Genomic DNA, 17,834 nt, shown 5'->3' with positions numbered 1-17,834 from the left:
GCCATTGTATGAATGTCAAGTCCTCAGGACCTTTTTGTGAAAGTTGTGGCTTAAAATTGGAGGCCTCTGCAGTGAGATTTTTGCTATAGCAAAAAGGAAAGCAATGTTGTATGATATTATGAAGTTTGATTTAAGTAATTTTTCCACTTTCCTATGGCACAATATTCTTGAATATTAGTTGACAAAAAACTCTCAAGGATTCATATCTTGATTTTCCACCTTGGCAATTAACAATCTTGTTCTATTTTTTAAAATATATTTTTATTTTACAGTTTTTCAAGAAGGAAACCAGTGACTTCTACCACATCATCTGGCTGCTGTTAGAATCTGAATTGAGAAGTCTCAAATCTTTGTTCTGCTGGCAGGTAAGAATTGAAGGGGGAAATTTTTAATTCTGCTACACAGACAAACAGCATACACGTTGGTAAATATGGTTGCACAGAAACTGCCAATAGGTTAAAGGGGGAAAGACACATACACAACAAGACTTAGAATGAAGAAATAACTTTAAGAACCCATATAAAGTACAGACTGAAGTAAAAATAAAAAAAAATATAAAACGTTGTGGTACAAAGGTGTAATAGGATGTAGGAATTCATTAAAGGTTACTGAATTCTTTGGTGTGCATTTCTAGTTCAAAGTGGTACCCTCTGCTGACCACAATAAATCAATTTTTTGGGGAAACTGATCCTGGCCTTTCCTTGGAGGAATCTGAACCCACATTTTCATGCTACATAATGTTTTCATGTATACTGTGAATTTATAACCAGATTTGTGGTGCTTATCAACATACTTATTTAGTTCTTTGTAACATTTTAAACATGTTAATAAGAAAAGATTGAATGTTTGTTCTTGTTATAAACTGTTCTCCCTATGCCCTGGGATCTTTTGTCTTCGGTCAGAAAATTTATTTGGCATAGAAAATTATGACCTGGGTTCCATTACCATTGAAAATAACTCACAGCTTGAAGAATGTTCCCCAGAATTTGCTCTCCTACAAAATAAGAGGTGCATTGGAGAATAAGGTCTGCAATTTAGATAGCTTTAGGAATAAATGTTCTGTCTGAAAACACTGCAGGTATCCTTTGCTTTAAAATAGGTTTAAAGATTCACAGTCATGTTTTAAACTGTGGCCACCCTGCCCTTCCTCCTCAGATCTTTGTATTAACTTAGTAATTACTTTATAGTCCTAGATTTAGATCTTGCTCCTAAATGCCTATATGGAGTTGCTTCAAAATATATCAAGATCTGTGAATAATTCTACCGAAATCTTTTGTAAGACACTATGTATGAAGTTGTTGTTTCTATAGTCATTCCATTTCCAATTGTACTTTTCTATTGGTACAATAGAATTCTAATTCAAATATCTGTCTTCATATATACATAGGTGCAGAGTATTAGTTGAGGTTTCCTTGGTGCTCTCTTAGCTTGGTTGCTTAGTTTTCTTGCAGATGTTTCATTATTCAAACTAGATAACATCATCAATGCTAGCACTAGCAACTAGCACTGACAATGTTACCTAGTTTGGGTAATAAAATGTCTGCAAGAAAACAACCAAGCTCAGAGAGCACAAGGAGTTCCTCATTTCAACCCTGAGCTGTAAATATTCTCCTTTAGGGAGTTAGTTTCTATATGGGAAGAGGCTTGTTTTACATCTAAATTCTATCTCAGTAGTTTGCTACTGTTGAGTCCCCTTCTGACTTTCCTTTGCTCTTAATTCCAGAGCTTATTTCAATAAGCTTTTATCATTTTCTGTTTGATTTTAAAGTATGAAAACATTTGCTTTTAATTATGCAGTATTCACCGTTCATCAGGCAGCTAAGTGTTGAATGCAAAAATAATTTTAAAAATTGACTTTATTTTTTCCCAGGAACTGAGGAATGTAGAAAGTATTTTGGTCTCTCTAATGAATGGCCTGTGTGTGCGTTTATATGTGTTTTCGTTTTCCTCTTTTTGTCTTAAGCGTGATTCAGGGCAATGGGGACCTCCAAGGATTTTTTAAAAAATTGTAATAAATGATATAGAATTGAGTATTTGAACCTGGGATTGATTTCTCTGCCAGTGGGAAGTAAGGCCTCACTCTAATATTAAGCATTAAGGTAAAGACTTTCTTGAGTTGAATTTGATTGCTGCTTACTGTCTTGATATGTGTAATTCTGTGTAATTCTCATGGCAATAATATGGAGAAAGTGGCTATTGTGTTTTTTCTGAAAACCCTATCCCCAATATTTTGGTTTAGCCTGGGTAGGTGAGTTCAGTGAAGAGATGAAAATTGTAACAGGTTATGTGATGCTTATTTTGTGGGTATTCTGTTACTTGAAGAGAGTGTGGCATTAGATGTACCAGCCATACCTGTAAATCCTACAAAAAGTACAACCAGAAATATTAGTTCTATCTTTCTTATAAGGTTACATTATCATGTAGGGAAATCTGAAGGTGTTTCTTTTCTCTTTTTGCTCTCTCAAAAACATTTCCCAAACCCTCACTGCTTCTATGGGTTGAGGCATATTTTGCATGCCAGTTGTTTAGTCTGCCACTCTCCCTCCTTTCTCCTAAGGCAGGGATCACCAGTCCGTGGATCAACACGCCAAGGTGGCGCAGTGGTTAAATGCAGCACTGCAGGCTACTGCTAGATCAGCAGTTCAGCGGTTCAAATCTCACCGGCTCAGGGTTGACTCAGCCTTCCATCCTTCCGAGGTGGGTAAAATGAGGACCCAGATTGTTGGGGGCAATATGCTGACTCTCTGTAAACCGCTTAGAGAGGCCTGAAAGGCCTATGAAGCGGTATATAAGTCTTAAAAAAAAAAAAAAAAAACACTGGTCCATGGCATGCCAGCAACTGATCCGCGCAAACAAGTGAAGTCCAATCTGTAGGATGCAAGTAGTATGCAAAACCATGCCTCCTCTGGTTCCACCACAAAATCGCGTTCGACTAAAGAGCGCTCGACAAAACCGCGTAGCTGACATCATCACAGCGCGACAAAAGCACGGAGAAAAAAGCACGCTGTAAACGCTAAACCTAAAATTAACCCCTAAACCTAACCCCCCTAAACCTAATCCTAAACCTAACCCTAAACCTTAACCTAAACCTAAACCTAACCCTTACCTTAACTTGAATCGGCTTGCTTTCAAAGCGCTATTTAAAGCGCCCTTCTTTCTCCGCGCTCGCTGTTGTCACCCTGCTGATGATGTCAGCGACGCGGTTTAATCGGGCGCGCTTTAGTCGAGTGCGGTTTTGTCGTGCCACGGCCTCCTCTACTCCGTGGAAAAACCTCTCTCCATGGAACCGGTCCCAAAAGGTTGGGGGCCACTGTCCTAAGGTCATTCCCACATGCCATTACAAGGCCTCACACTCATGTCCCCTGCTGGTCCCTCCTCTTTCCATTTAGAGGGAGGATCTAGAAATGTTTAAAGCATGATACTGTACTCAGGAGGCAGAGTTCTTACTCTGAATAAGAGAGCACCAAACAGAGATCTATATCGGTCTGAAGCTCCCTGCCTTTGTCCCCTCCTATAATTTGAGCTTCTCAGCTTCAACTTCCACTTGATTATCATATTATCAAACAGGTGGAACAGTAAATTTAAATCATAAATAATCTAATGAGTAAATTAATCCTGAAATTTTGTAAACTAACATTATTTACAACTAGCCAATAACCCAGTATTGGCCGGGTATTTATTTATAGGGGGAAAATGTCTGGACCAAAAGTAATTTCTAATATTGGATTTTCCCCCTTACCAGAGGGAACCCCCTCATGGAATACTTTGAAGCCGTTACCATGGCAATTCCACTGCGCTGTACAGTAAAAGCCATTTTACAGAAGTACAGTAGAAGTCATTTTAAGGCACAACAGGCTGTATCTTAACAGAAAACACCCCGAAGGGGGTTAGGGCTGTCTTAGCCCCACATTATTTGTTTCCAGAAAGTAGGTCTTCTGTATACCAAGTTTGGTTGGAATTGCTTGAGGCGTTTCAGAGTTATGCTGGAACACACACACACACAACACAACACACACCTTTTTTTATGTATAGAGATGTTCACTTTTAAACAAGCTTTGATCAGAAATGTTCTTCAGTTATAGGTAGTATTTTTTCCTTTTTAATCCTTTCTTAATCAGAGCACTTTACATTTATGATGGTGAGGCAAGTTATGACAGCTGTAGCATAAATAAATATGCATTCTCAGTAGAAAAAATATAGCTTCAACTTAAGATATATTTCTTATAGGAAGACTTAAGTAACACTTAGGTTTTCCATCTTTGGATGAAATTGCTATTGCTGACAGGTTTGGATATCAGAAGTGTCATGGTTGGGAAATACTACAGTAGTATTTCTCCCATTATCTTGTTAAGTAATTATGTGGCTGGGATTTCGACCATAAATGTGATCGTAGAAATTTGCTATTTTCCATACTCTATCCCAATAATTGCAACAACAAAAAAGAAAAAAAAAGAAAGGAATTGTATCTGCGGAAATAATTTAAAACTCCAAGCAATTTGGTTAAACATATTACATGTGTTCTGTGCCTAATTGTACTTTGTAGTAAGCTACAAAGTAAAAAGAAAACCCAAATTATATGCATTCATGAACAGAACATTCTTTCAAGTTTGACATTATGGTATGTAGGCTTCAGAGTCCCTAATCATTACAGATTTCCTAATGTGATACCTCTTTTATTTATCTTACAGATTTAATCACCAATTAAAGAGACAACAATGACTTTGGACAAATTGGTTATCAAGGTAAGCTGATAATTGATGTAGGCAGAGAAAACCAATGTACAAATAACTCCAGTTGGATTTTATGGGAGCAAATCTTGTTGCATTGTTTGTTTCTTACACTGAAATGCACTGCTAAATGATTCTGATATATTTCCCTTTGGTGTTAGGCTAGCATAACAAATGATAGTGTATATTCAGCCCACTAATTATGTGACAATCTAAAGATAGAGCATATATAAATTCAGGGAGCAATGAATGGTAGAAGAGGAGAAATTATCTCAACTGATTCTCAATTTTCAGTGGATAAGAATCTTATTTTTTATGTGACAGAACAAGTGGTAGAATCCTTGTGACCAAAATCCTGGTCCCAATTAACCCAAGGACTCCCTGTATTGGTTTAGAGATGTCCACAGACTATAGAACAGGGGTGTTAAACTGAATTTCATTGAGGGCCGCATCAGGGTTGTGTTTGACCTTAGGGGGCGGAGTGGGTGTGGCTGCGGTAGGTGTTGCCAGCTCGACATCATTCGTGTTGGGGGTGCCTGTGATGGCTCTGCCAGTGAAAACGGGCTGGTGAGCTCCATTTTTGGCTGTAATGGCTTCCTGCAACCCTCTGCCAGCAAAAACGGAGGTCGGGAGGGCTCCGTTTTTGTGGGCAGAGGGTTGCAGGAGGCCATCACAGCCGAAAACAGAGCTCACCAGCCCATTTTTGCTGGCAGAGGCACTGCAGGCCAGTCCTTTACTGTTTCCAGGGCGGACCTGTGGGCCAGATCTAAGCACCCCATGGGCTGGCTCTGGCTCCTGGGCCTTCAGATTGACACTCCTGCTATAGAGGTTTTGTCAGAGTGATAAAAGCATATTGTCACATCATAATACAAGCTCCACCATTCACTTAAGGTTGTGCAACATTATGACACCTGTACAAAAGAGTGGTTTTTAAAATTTGACACCTCTCCCCTGCTCTGCCTGCAGAGGCTCATGAGATGAACATGTCTTTCTACATGTGAACAGCATCTTTGCTTGCAGCTGAATGTTTGTCATTTTCAAATAGTGTTTTTGCAAGCAAAAATATCCCCTGAAAAGATAGCCATTAAGTTTAGCTATTTGAATAAAGTCTCTGTTCTCCTTGTGCAGTTTTCCCATGTCAGCTGTGTAAATCTTTCAGAGAACACTTGATTTTTATTGTCTTGGGAGTAATTGCACAATGGGTGGTCAATTTGTATTACTTTACTAAAGGCTGTATGCAATCCTTCATGTCTCCTTTTGCAGCTTGTAATGAGATAGCAGATACTTACGTTAACTCTTCTGTTAGCATCTCATAGTTAAATATTAAAGTTTATATTTATGCTGTTCAGACATACTCTAGCCCAGGGGTGTCAAGCTCGATTTCGTTGAGGGCCGCATCAGGGTTGTGTTTGACCTCAGGGACAGGGTGGGTGTGGCCAGGGTGGGCATGGCCAACTTGCTGTCACTTGTGTCGGGGGTGCCTGTGGTGGCCCAAGAACTCTGCCAGTGAAAATGGACTCCTGAGCCCTGTTTTAGGTCACGACAGCTTCCTGCAGCTGTCTGCCAGTGAAAACGGAGCCTGGGAGAGCCGCGTTCGGGCTTCCCGAGCTGCGTTATCGCTGGCATAGGGAATGCGGGCCAGTCCTTTGCTGTTTCCAGGTTGGCCCCATGGGCCAGATCTCAGCACCCTGCGGGCAGGATTCAGCTCATGGGCCTTGAGTTTGACACTCCTGCTCTAGCCTGATCCTCATAAGAAGCATGCTAGCGATCTTGAGTATTAATACTGTCTACCGTTATATAATTTTACTAATTGTTAAGTAAATCAGTAGGAAAACTTGAGAGCATCCAGTTCCCATTATGTTAAGAAGGCAAATACTTTGGAGCATTCCTATGAGTATAGTACATTTCATTCACTCTTTGTTGACTACAACTTACTATTTCCTTACAACTGGTATTGGCATTATAAGGTTATTGTAATACTGAAATCTTGAACTTTGAACTTGCAAAGTGGTTTGTTTCAGAATACGTCTACTTTGTTTAATGGAGTAGCTGTAGTTAACAGCTTGAAGCATTTAATTTAAGTTTGCATTTAATGCAAATAAGCAGGTAGAACAACCCAACTGGCATTTTTATTTCCTCACTTGACTGTATTTAAAACTTCTCTAATGAAGTCATTACAGGTACTTCTAAAATATAGTTATGTTTATCACCAGAGTAAGATAACAAATGCTTGGCTGTGAGATTTTATTGCATGGATTTTTTTTGATGTTAATCTAATTCCAGTTCCCAGACTTCTGAAGATTCAGGTGGCTGAGGCAATTGCAAACTTTTGTTACCACTCAGAAGTCCCATCTCCTTGCGGCTTCACAGAGAGGCTATAGAAAGAAAAACAGAATGTTTCCAACTTGATATACTTGGGTAGATATTGGTTCTAAATTGTTCAATTGTTGGAAATCCATCTCAATACTTCTTGCTAAAGAAAACTGTTGGAGGGTTTTTTTTGGGGGGGGGGGGACTTGTTTGCTTTTGATTTGGTTTTAGGCAGGTTCCAAAGATTTTTCAAAATTTGATATGTACAGTATGCTTTTAAACTCTTAGTACAAAAGAAATCTACCTTATATGATGAGAGGAATGATGTAGGAAGAAATATTAGTCTGATGGAAACCTGATTTCGTTGGAGCCTTGTGACTACCAATCATTCTGTATTGAAAGTCCAGAAACTCTTATAGTTGTTGGTTAGCAAACTTGTGTAGACTTGTAGTCCAGTGTAGAAATGCAGATATTCATAGAATTAATATCCCAATTAACACAATCTAACACTGGTGATATTACCTAGTTGGGTGGTGAAATGTCTGCAAGAAAACAGCCACGCTCAGAGACTACCACATCTCAATTTATTTAGGCAGCATAGTGTAAGCAGAACAGTGGCTTCCTCAGACAGGTTTATTTAATAAGTCCTCAGTATGACTTCCACAAAATGAGATTTATTTTAAAATATTAAAATAAATGGCATAATTCCACCCACAGATTTTATTTTGAAGAGAATCATTGTTTCATCATTTGGTATCTCTTAACACTTCCATCCTTACTTACTAAATAATTACATGTATTGTTTATCCTTACTTATCCTTATTTATTTTACTTATTATTACGAATTCTTACTTATTATCCCTGTTTTATAGGGAGGGAGGGAGGAAGGGGATTTCCAACCCTCCCTTGCCAGCTTCCCACAAGCAAAATCAATGGGGAAGCCGGCAGGAACCTGGAAGTTGCTCCCACTCCCACTGATTTTATGGCCTCTAATGGTCATTCTGTTTCTCTGTTTAGTAGGGGAATATCTTTGAAATGATGACCCAGCGGATCATGGGTTACCTGCTATTGTGGTAAAAGTCTATGTATATTTATTTGAAAACAATTCTTTTCAATCAGAATGGAATTCATGCATGCAGTTTTTCTAGGATTCACTAGATTATAAAAAAAACAGTTTTTCTTCTATTCTCCCATGGAGAAAAGTCAACATTGTCTAGATATGCATGGTTGTCACTGGCTGTTTTTACACTTTTATCCAATTTTGTGGTCTCACAAGAGCCATCAACAACATAGGTCAACACGCATAAGCACTCTTCTCCACTACTCCTCATATAGTATCTTACTCTCCATAATATTATCAATACATCTTATGAGTAATATCACAAATTGGACCCTGGACTTTTCACAAGTACCCTGCCACTCCCCCTCCTGAGGTTTGGAAACTGCTCTCCCACAGTGGTCTGGCTGTGATTCCAATTCCCTTTCTACCATTGAAGTCATGGTTGGTTGTTTCTTGATATTTCACATTCTAAACTTTTTATGGAGGATTTCTATTTTGAATACTGTTTTGAGTTGCCAAAACAGCTGAGAGAATATTACATCAAACAGATTTTAAATGATAAATCCATGCTAGTTTCAATGATAATATGCTTGATTTCAAATTGAAATTCAGATATATTTTTTTCTGTGCAAGTCATGGATTCTGCTTGGTAATATATTATCTAACATGTTTTCACTCAGAACTGTTTGGAAAGCTCTGGAAAATTCATTGGCTCATCTATTTACATCTCAGCGGTTTCAAATGTAATTTAGGAAGAGAAGAACACCTACCGTCTTAATAGCTTTGCTTCAGTAGAGCACATGTATCTTATTAGAAAAGTCCCAGAGGATTTCAGATCATTTTCCTGATGTTGTAATGCAATATTTTCTGTAGAGGGAGTAGTTGATCTACATTTGAGCTATAATCTCCAAACCTTGGGTTGAAAATTAATACTACATTCAACAAGAAAAGTTTTACTTTACTAAATTTTACTTTAGTCCCCCCCTCCCCCCGAAAGGCTGAATTCAATAATTTCATTGTGTCTTTGGATGAAATGGGATGCAAAGTGCAGGATGGTACAAAGTAGGTGATGTACAGCAATTAAGAGATAAACTTGAAGCAAGAAGATCCAATTTGCTAGTCTGCCTCAGCCACCTTAGATCATTCATTCTCTCTCCACTATACAGGGTGATTGAGGTGAAGAAAGTGAGGAGAAAATACACCTTGTTCGGCTGAATAGGAGCAAACATGAATGAAAAAGGTAGTATAGCTCTATTAAATAAGTTCAAAGGTGAGGTTGGCATTACTAAAATGCTGTGAAGATAGATTAGCATTGATCAGGAAGCCTTAGAAAAGTAATGCTCTATTCTAGAGAACATACATGTTAACATCTACTAACATTTTAAAAGATACCAGTGTTGGAATAATGTGGATTGAAGCTGCAACCTTGTATGTGTTTACTCTAGAATAAGCACTGTTGCATCCAGCGGGACTTTCTTCTGGGTTCATTAGATTGGTCTGGAGCTCTCATAGCGAGATAGGGAATGTAAAATAAACTTTTAAAATCTGGAATAACCCTGCCATCCCCCCCCCTTTTGTTGGAAGATTTTTTTAATGTCAGGGGATCACTGAATTTAATTTAAAACTGCACAGATCTTTTATGATGTCTTAGCCTAACCAGTAAAGGTAAAGGTTCCCCTCGCACACATGTGCTAGTCGTTCCTGACTCTAGGGGGCGGTGCTCATCTCTGTTTCAAAGCCAGAGAGCCAGCGCTGTCCGAAGACGTCTCCATGGTCATGTGGCCAGCATGACTAAATGCCGAAGGTGCATGGAACGCTGTTACCTTCCCACCAAAGGTGGTTCCTGTTTTTTCCACTTGCATTTTTACGTGCTTTTGAACACCTAGGTTGCCAGAAGCTGGGACAAGTAACGGGAGCTCACTCCGTCATGTGGTGCTAGGGATTCGAATTGCCGACCTTTCTGATTTACAAGCTCAGCGTCTTAGCCACTGAGCCACCACGTCCCTATAGCCTAACCAGTAAATAACCTTAAAGTTATGTGTGGGTCTTTGAAGTTCCTGAGTGAGGGTCTTTGGAGCCCCATGTTAGAAATCCTGTACAGTAGTTTTCCCTGCCTCCCTTCCTTTCAGTTTTTCATCTTTGTACTGTTGTCAGAAGAGGGCTGTGTAGGTTCCTCTGTGCTGCCCCCTTGAGGGAATGCTATTGGCACTCACTCTCCCTGCCTCCTTCCACCCTATTAAACAGACTCTTGCTTAACCCAAGAAGGCACTCTTGTGATCTCTGATGACAACGATAGCAGTAATTACAATCTGACATACTGTATGAAATGTTCTCCCACAAAAACAGGTTTTTGAGTTCTCTGCACTTCCTTAGGGCATTCTCTTGAAGGCTTTAATGTCAACTCCTAATAAAACTGGAATTATGTCCTCATTCCCTTACTTCCCCGTTTGTTCCCCTGAGAAATTGTTCCCTTGCCAGGTAGTGTGTTTTTTTCTGTCTTTTCGATTCCTATCATTGAACTTGGCCACTGTTAAGCCAGGATGCACGCAACTGCAGAAGTGTTTGAGATTACAACTTGGCTCCTTTAAATACCCAGCAAAGGGCATCCTTTGCCTGTCGTCCTATTATATTTCCCTTCCTCCTTTCAAGTTTGATTGTAGTAATTTTTTTGTCATTTGTATTTTGATCATTTAGCTGCCAAAATCCACTTCTGTCTTTCTGGTTTGTAACTTGATCTGACATCTAACAAGTTTAAAACTCCATACAGTTAATGATTTTCTTAGGTTTATCTGATTTGAATTGGGCTTTCTGAATTTTGAAGAAAATAGCTTTTTCTATCACATGTACATTAGTTTGCAGGCGGTTGGGGGGGGGGGTTCCAAAATTTTGAAGGACAAATTGTCTCTTTCATAACATGTCAGTGATAGCACCTATTTACCTGAAGGGAACTGATCAGGTTGCTCCAGGTTGTTGTTCTGCTCATTCCCCCCCCTCTTCTGTATTCTGGACAGATAAGCCCTCTTTAAAGCAAGTGAGTCACCTTTTAAGACATGGTGGTTATTACTTGACTTTGTAGCATGTTAGTATCTCTATCTCTTTATCTATTTCTATATTCCTCCATCAATCTTTCCATCTATCTATCTTTCTCCAACCTACCCAGTTATTCGTTTATTAAAATACAGTAGTCACCTGGGTAAATGAGACTGTTGGGCACCATTGAGATGTCTTTGGGACCTCTGCTGTCAACAGGATTGGGGTTACATACTGTATCTTGTTTTACTTTAGTTTTGTAACCCTTTAATCCTTGAGGTGGGATATTCCCTCAGTCAAAAGATTTAAAGTTGCTTATGAAAGTTGCTTTTGCCAGTTTTAGCTTGTAACTTCACGGGAGGCTGAACAAGACAGCTAAAGGGTCACTGCCATGGAGAAATAAGGTTGAGATTAAAAGAAGCCTTTCTGTAAATTGTCCAATATCCTGTATCTGGTTCATGGATACTAATCTAAAACCTTTGGGCCTTGATTGAATTATGCTGTTTGTAAGCCTGCTTTGAAAAACTTGATTCAAGGCCCCTCCAAGTGCCCATTTTTCTCTCAAGAAGAAGAAAAAGGGAATAACCCCCATTAAATCTCCCATCAGTGGCAGGAATTGAGTGCCTCTACATTAGATGTTGGTTCCCTAGGGAAGAATAGCAGAGGACATGGACTCATCCTTTGTATGGTTGAGGAACATTTTAGATGTCATCTTGCTGTGTGAGAACTATATTTATGTAGATGGTTGAGGTAAATGTTTAAACAACTCTGACCATATGAATATAGACTAGTTGCTTTTGGCTTTCAAATCACGATTCCGTTAGGAAGTAAATGCATTGAGCGTGTATGTGTGTGAAAGACTGAATTTTTTGGGGAGCAGCCTTTAGTGAAGATGTTTCATCAAGGTTTTACAGTAATTAAGCCCTCAAAGTACTGATTTATACCTGTATTGAAACAGAAAGCTGGAAAAACAAAATATTGTGCCAAAAAGCAAATTTATTCTCTTTAAAAAGAATTGGGTTAATGTAATGGCATTGGAGTCGTTCAGCAGTCAGATGGTGCCTAAATCATCATCATTTTTCATGTTTGCTTTACGTAATAAAAGCTATATGAAAAAATTGTCATCTTTCAGTAAATGATATTTTAAAAATAGTTTATTGTTAAAATAAAACTTGTATTAATATGAGAAGGAAGCCTCAGTCTCCCAGTGTTCATATGAATCTGAGGTACATCATAATTTAGAGTCGTAAGCACCCAACCTTCCATTTCTACATGGTTGTGAGAAGAAAATCAGAAGATTTTTACTTTCATTTTCACCAAACTATGGTTTGTCATTGTTTTTGAATTAAGCTCAACTCTGATTAGAGTTGAGAGCCGAGGTGGCGCAGTGGGTAGAGTGCAGTACTGCAGGCCACTTCAGCTGACTGCTAGCTGCAGTTCGGCGGTTCAAATCTCACCGGCTCAAGGTTGACTCAGCCTTCCATCCTTCCGAGGTGGGTAAAATGAGGACCCAGACTGTGGGGGGCGATATGCTGAATCTGTAAACCGCTTAGAGAGGGCTGAAAGCCCTATGAAGCGGTATATAAGTCTAACTGCTATTGCTATTGCTATTGATTAATGTTGCCTATGTATTACTTTAAAGAGGCACAAAGAATAGGAAAGTATTAGAGTTAGAAAGCTTGCGTGACTTTCTGTTAATATTATTAAGATCATAAAACAACTTCTGCATGTTTGAGAACTTCATCTCTTTCATTTTTTTATTGTATAAAGATCTAAATGAACAAATAATCTTAGGTTATTTTGAAAACCCATACTTCCCCAAAGTTTGTCCCAGATTAAACATTTAGTTATCTGATAATGCAAGTGATTCATTTGTAACTGTTCTGGAAATGGAGAAAGGAGGGAGCTTCACAAGAGGCTGAGGCTCATGCACTAAAATTGAAGCATTATTAGAACCATTATACTGTGATGTTGTCTTAAATCATGGTTCAAAGACCATTTCTTAAAATCTGAGAGAGAGAAATAGGTGAAAAACGGATTAGTGATGAAATAACATTTTTACAGTATTTAGTACCTTTATTTGCAATCATGCCTTTTAACAAAATTCATATAAAATTAAAACAGTTCATATCTTGAAAGTGATGAAAGAAATTGACACTAAGGGGGAAAATCATTACAGCCAGCTTGCATTTCCTTCATGTGGACTTCCTTTTTGTTTACTGTATTAACGTTTTCTCCTGACTGATTTCCTACTCACTTAAACTTAGCAACATTAATTTATTTGTGTGGAGAGGAAATGAGTTTGGTTTTACTTCTGTAACTATCATGATGTTCTTACACATCATTAATAAAATCATTCTTAAGCAAAACATGACTGTGTAAAAAGATTTTCAAGCTTCATTTCCACATCTGATGTTTTATTTAGCAAGCATTATGACTCATGATTTCCGGGGAAGCCTTTTTGTAATGCTGAGCAATGGCCAGCTGACTCTTAATAGACATAATTTAATTTTATATTTTACTTCATTATTATTAGTTTAACTAAATTTGTCATCCGCCAATGGCCTAATTCAGCCTTTCCCAACATGGGGACTTTGAGATGTATTGAAATACAACTTGCGGAATTCCATCTTCCGTAGGAATTCTGTGAATTGTGATCCTATACAGTTCAAAGGCCCTGGGTGGTGTAAGGAAAGCATTTTATGCAATAATTGTTGTATAAGACACTTCACTGTGACAGATTACTCAACTATATTTGCCTGCTAAAAATAAATTATTGTAATGAACTGAAAATCTGTCTCAAAGGAAGGCATAGCACATGTGTTCTGGAAGCATCTTTGGAGTTTCTTCAGTTCAGTGCTTCTGCTGCAAATGGTATACAGGTAGCCCTTGACTTATAACTATTGGTTCAGCCACTGTTCAAAATTATGGCGCTGAATGAAGAGACTAACCACCCCTGCCCAAAGTTAGAGCCGCTGGAATGTCCTCGTATTTGAGAACTTGTCAATCCACTCACGCTTATGACTGACTGCAAGGGGATTACCTCTAGCGTGTTGTAACGCTCGGCCTGCAGCAGTTTTCGAAGGCTGGTATAAAAAAGTTCCATAGGAGAACTGAGACTGTTCCCCCTATGGACAAGGGGCCATTGAAACTACAACTCATCTCCTGTTATACTGCCTCTAAAAGGACCCATTGACTCATTTTATAACACCTCATCTGATTAAAGTACCGTGGGAATTCTGGTTTCTTTTGAATACAATTACTATTATTGGATCAGTATGACAAAGCTCTGAACATAGCAAAGTTTTGCTACTTTGTAAAATTAGGCAGACCTTGGTCACCCACTGATGATTTCACCATCAATTGTAATATGTTACTACACCCTGTTCCGTCCTGTTGAGTTCTGCTCAGTCTTGTTTTGTTTTAATGTTTAACTTTTGTGCTGCTCTGTGACCGTAATAAAAATTGATTAATTTGACAGACTGCAGGGATGCTGCAGCGCACACACCCCAGTCTATCTTCCCAACCCATTCTGCCCCACTGAATGCCCGCAGACCTTAGACCTACCTCCCACACACTCCTCCCCACTTCTTATCACGGCTCAGTCACTTATCGTTTCCATGGAACTCCTTTGGGAAGCAACCGCTCCACTGTGGCTTTCCTACACAAAAAGCCGTGTGGTATAATCCCAGAAGTGGGTGCCATTTTGGGAGCAGCTGCAATGAATTCCGGGATAATGGTACCCAGCCTCCATACAGTGTAGGGAGCATGAGGGCAGACCGTCTGGCTCTCCTTCTCAAGCACTATCTCTGAGATCTTGTTATTGTTATATACACAAGAATGTGAAATTATAGCTGCCAGTTCTTTAGCTGTCGGCTTTCATAAGCATTGAGTTCTTCCAAAGAACCAGGTCATTATGTATTGGCATAAAATATGTGAAGATCCAAGTAGTAATGTAGCCTTTTGCAATTGACAGAAGAAAGTTTTGACAACGTACAGATTTAAGCGCGGCACAATGTTGTTGTTTTTTATGGCACCCAGTATACTGATATGACCAGTTTCTGCCATAATCTTTCAATTTTGATTTTTAAATCTTACTGCTGTGATCTTCTCCAATTCTTTGTCTTCTATTCTACTATTCCTTGGTATTGCCATATCTGTTATCCACACTTTCTTCTTATTACTAGTACTATCATTGTATCTATGCCTAGAAATCTACTCTTTAGCCCACAGAAGAACTCTGTAAGAAGTATGGTGGGGAACTCTAGTTTCTATTGCTATAGTAATTTGGATACAATGGGACTGTATAGGCATATAGTGAGTATGGTATATAGAAATGTGCACACATACTTGAGAGAGGTTATTTTACAAGTTTTTCTACATAAGAGACTTGTTTCATCCTTTATTCTTTCCTGTATTGAATTATTTAACAATTAGCTATATCTTAGGAAATACTGTTTCATCCTGCATGAAACTTTTTAATATTCAAGGATTTTTAATAGGATTTTGTGTGACAAATGGCTTGCTAAGTGGAATAAAACAAATAATTTCTTTAAAAAAATTAATTTTCCTGTGAACAAGAATGGATCTTAATCTTATATAAGGCAGAGACATTTTCAAAAGGCGATTTTGTATCAGATGGTGGCTTGTAGTTGTAGACAATCCTCCGAGCAAAGTAGATATCAAAATTTCAAAGATCTTTGCCATCTTTTGCATTCTCCTCAGCATCACCTGTGCAGATCATGAATGCACTATCATACCATGTTTCCCCGAAAATACAACCTGTCCTGAAACTAAGGCCTTGCCACATTTTTCACGTGGGCAAAAATATAAGCGCCCCCTGGACACCCCCCCCCCCTCCAGCCAGGCAGAGCACTGCTCACCGACCTACCGGTATCCCAAAGGCACCAAGCTGCGGGAGCCGGGGGGAGAAAGGCACTCACGTGGCTTGCTGCCTTTGGGATACCTCTAGGTTGGGGAATAGCGTTCTGCCGTTCTTCCGATTCTTCCAGCAGCGGCCACTCTATGAGTGCGCTCTATGATTGTGGCCCCTATGGCAGCCGGCACACAACCATAGAGCGCACTCCTAGAGCGACCATTGCTGGAAGAATTAGAAGCAGAGTTCCAGGGTTTGGAAGCCGGAGAAGAAGTTATGCTCGAAGCGCGGCAGTGAAAGTGGTGGCGGTGCCCTAGCCCTGCAGGGAGAGCTGGGCCAGGGCATGGTGAAGCTGGGGGGCGGAACAGGCGCTCTCGCAACCACCCTCCAGCCGGGCAGAGCTCCATGCACTGACCTAGGGGGGTATACTGAATGTGCCAAGCCGCGGGAACTGGGGAGCGGGCAGAGCGCCACGTGGCTTGGCGCCTTAGGGATACCCTCTAGGTCAATGAGTGGTGCTCTGCCCGGCTGGAGAGGGAGTTTGTTGGGTGGCTTCTCGTGAGCGTGGTCACCTCATGGTTGCTTTACCCTTGAGGCTGTGTCCGGCTTTTCGGGAGCCTGCTTGCAAGGGAGCAGCCGCCCGGCAACCCCAAAACAATAAGCCCTCCCCTGATAATAAGGCCCAAGCAATATTTTGTGGGTCAAAAGAAAATAAGACCCTGTCTTATTTTGGGGAAAACACGGTAGATGTATTGTGTAGACTTATGGGTAGACCAGAGTATCACATGGAATAGTATGGATAAATAACTAAAGAAGTAGGAAAGAATAGGAAATTGTATCTAGGTTAATGATGAAACTTTGCTGTTGTAGCAGCTATTTGAAAAGGCCAAATGGTCACAGTTTCAAGGGGTCTTCCTTTTAATTGAGTGTGTTTAGGTCTGCATTTATAAATAGATGTTTAGCACAATTAGATACTTAATAAACACATTCCTTTCAACTCATAAAGCCTTTGGGTCACTACAGGGACAGTTAATAATTTCTATGAACTGGATATTTTTAAAAAATCATTGTGGTTTTCAAGGTGACAATAAAATCTTGCACTTTTGGTTCTCCACGGATACAGTGAAATAGATTTCGGGATGATCTATGATGCCCTGTTTTTACTCAATGTAAAATGTATGCAGGATCTCTTCCAAAGTCATCTTATGCTAACTGGTTTGATTTGTAGCAATGAAGTGTACCAGAAACCTTACATTTTGCAACATGCCCATGCTAGGTTTACGTCTCGAATACACATTTGTGTATTTACTGAAGTATATATAGTTAAAATGAATATATATTTTGCTGTTTGTTCTTGCTCCAACTTGCTAGGTGGCAAAAAGTCTGGAAAATTGAATGGGAGGACAGCCCAAAATGAGAGAGCAAAGAGACTGGAGACCCCCTTTTTAGAGAGGGAGGGAATGACTATAGTGCACAGAATGAAGTAGGATGGAAAAAGTTTGTGGGTGGGAGGGTAGCATTGTTCTCCATATCACAATTTGAGAACATAACCAAATCTTCCAACAATTTTCTAGTGTGTATAGTATTTGACCTTAATATATATAAACAACGTGATATGTTTGCTTGGCTGTTGGACATTCTTGTCCTTTGAAAATCAGATAAGAGTTAACCCCAGAAATTTGGTTATTTTTCCATTCTGGCAGACTGAATCAGCTTCTCCTAAAGGAACAAAGAAAAGAAGAAAAAGGCATAATGCCAGTGGGATTTAATTCTAGGGTAATTTACATGCTTTCCTGAGTCAACTATTGTTAACAATCTATATCATGGCGAT

General features: G+C 39.4%; 1 protein-coding gene across 1 annotated transcript in view; it reads left to right on the top strand.

The window, feature by feature from the left end:
* Window positions 1-270: 270 nt before the first annotated feature.
* The window catches only part of SLX4IP (SLX4 interacting protein), an 82,467-nt gene continuing 64,903 nt past the window's right edge, over window positions 271-17,834 (top strand). Inside the window, exons 1-2 of the mRNA XM_087716855.1 lie at window positions 271-365; window positions 4,689-4,742. Of these exons, the coding sequence (XP_087572981.1) occupies window positions 4,716-4,742 (27 nt within the window). The 5' untranslated portion in view covers window positions 271-365; window positions 4,689-4,715. The remainder of the gene's footprint in view (window positions 366-4,688; window positions 4,743-17,834) is intronic.

This window comes from Thamnophis sirtalis, unplaced genomic scaffold (genome assembly GCF_051295495.1).
Source record: "Thamnophis sirtalis isolate CommonGarterSnake01/CBP01778 unplaced genomic scaffold, rThaSir2_p1.2 scaffold_5, whole genome shotgun sequence".
In the NCBI taxonomy this organism is placed as follows: Eukaryota; Metazoa; Chordata; class Lepidosauria; order Squamata; family Natricidae; genus Thamnophis; species Thamnophis sirtalis.
The sequence above is the reverse complement of the archived record's forward strand: the minus strand, read 5'-3'. Positions and strand labels throughout refer to the sequence as shown.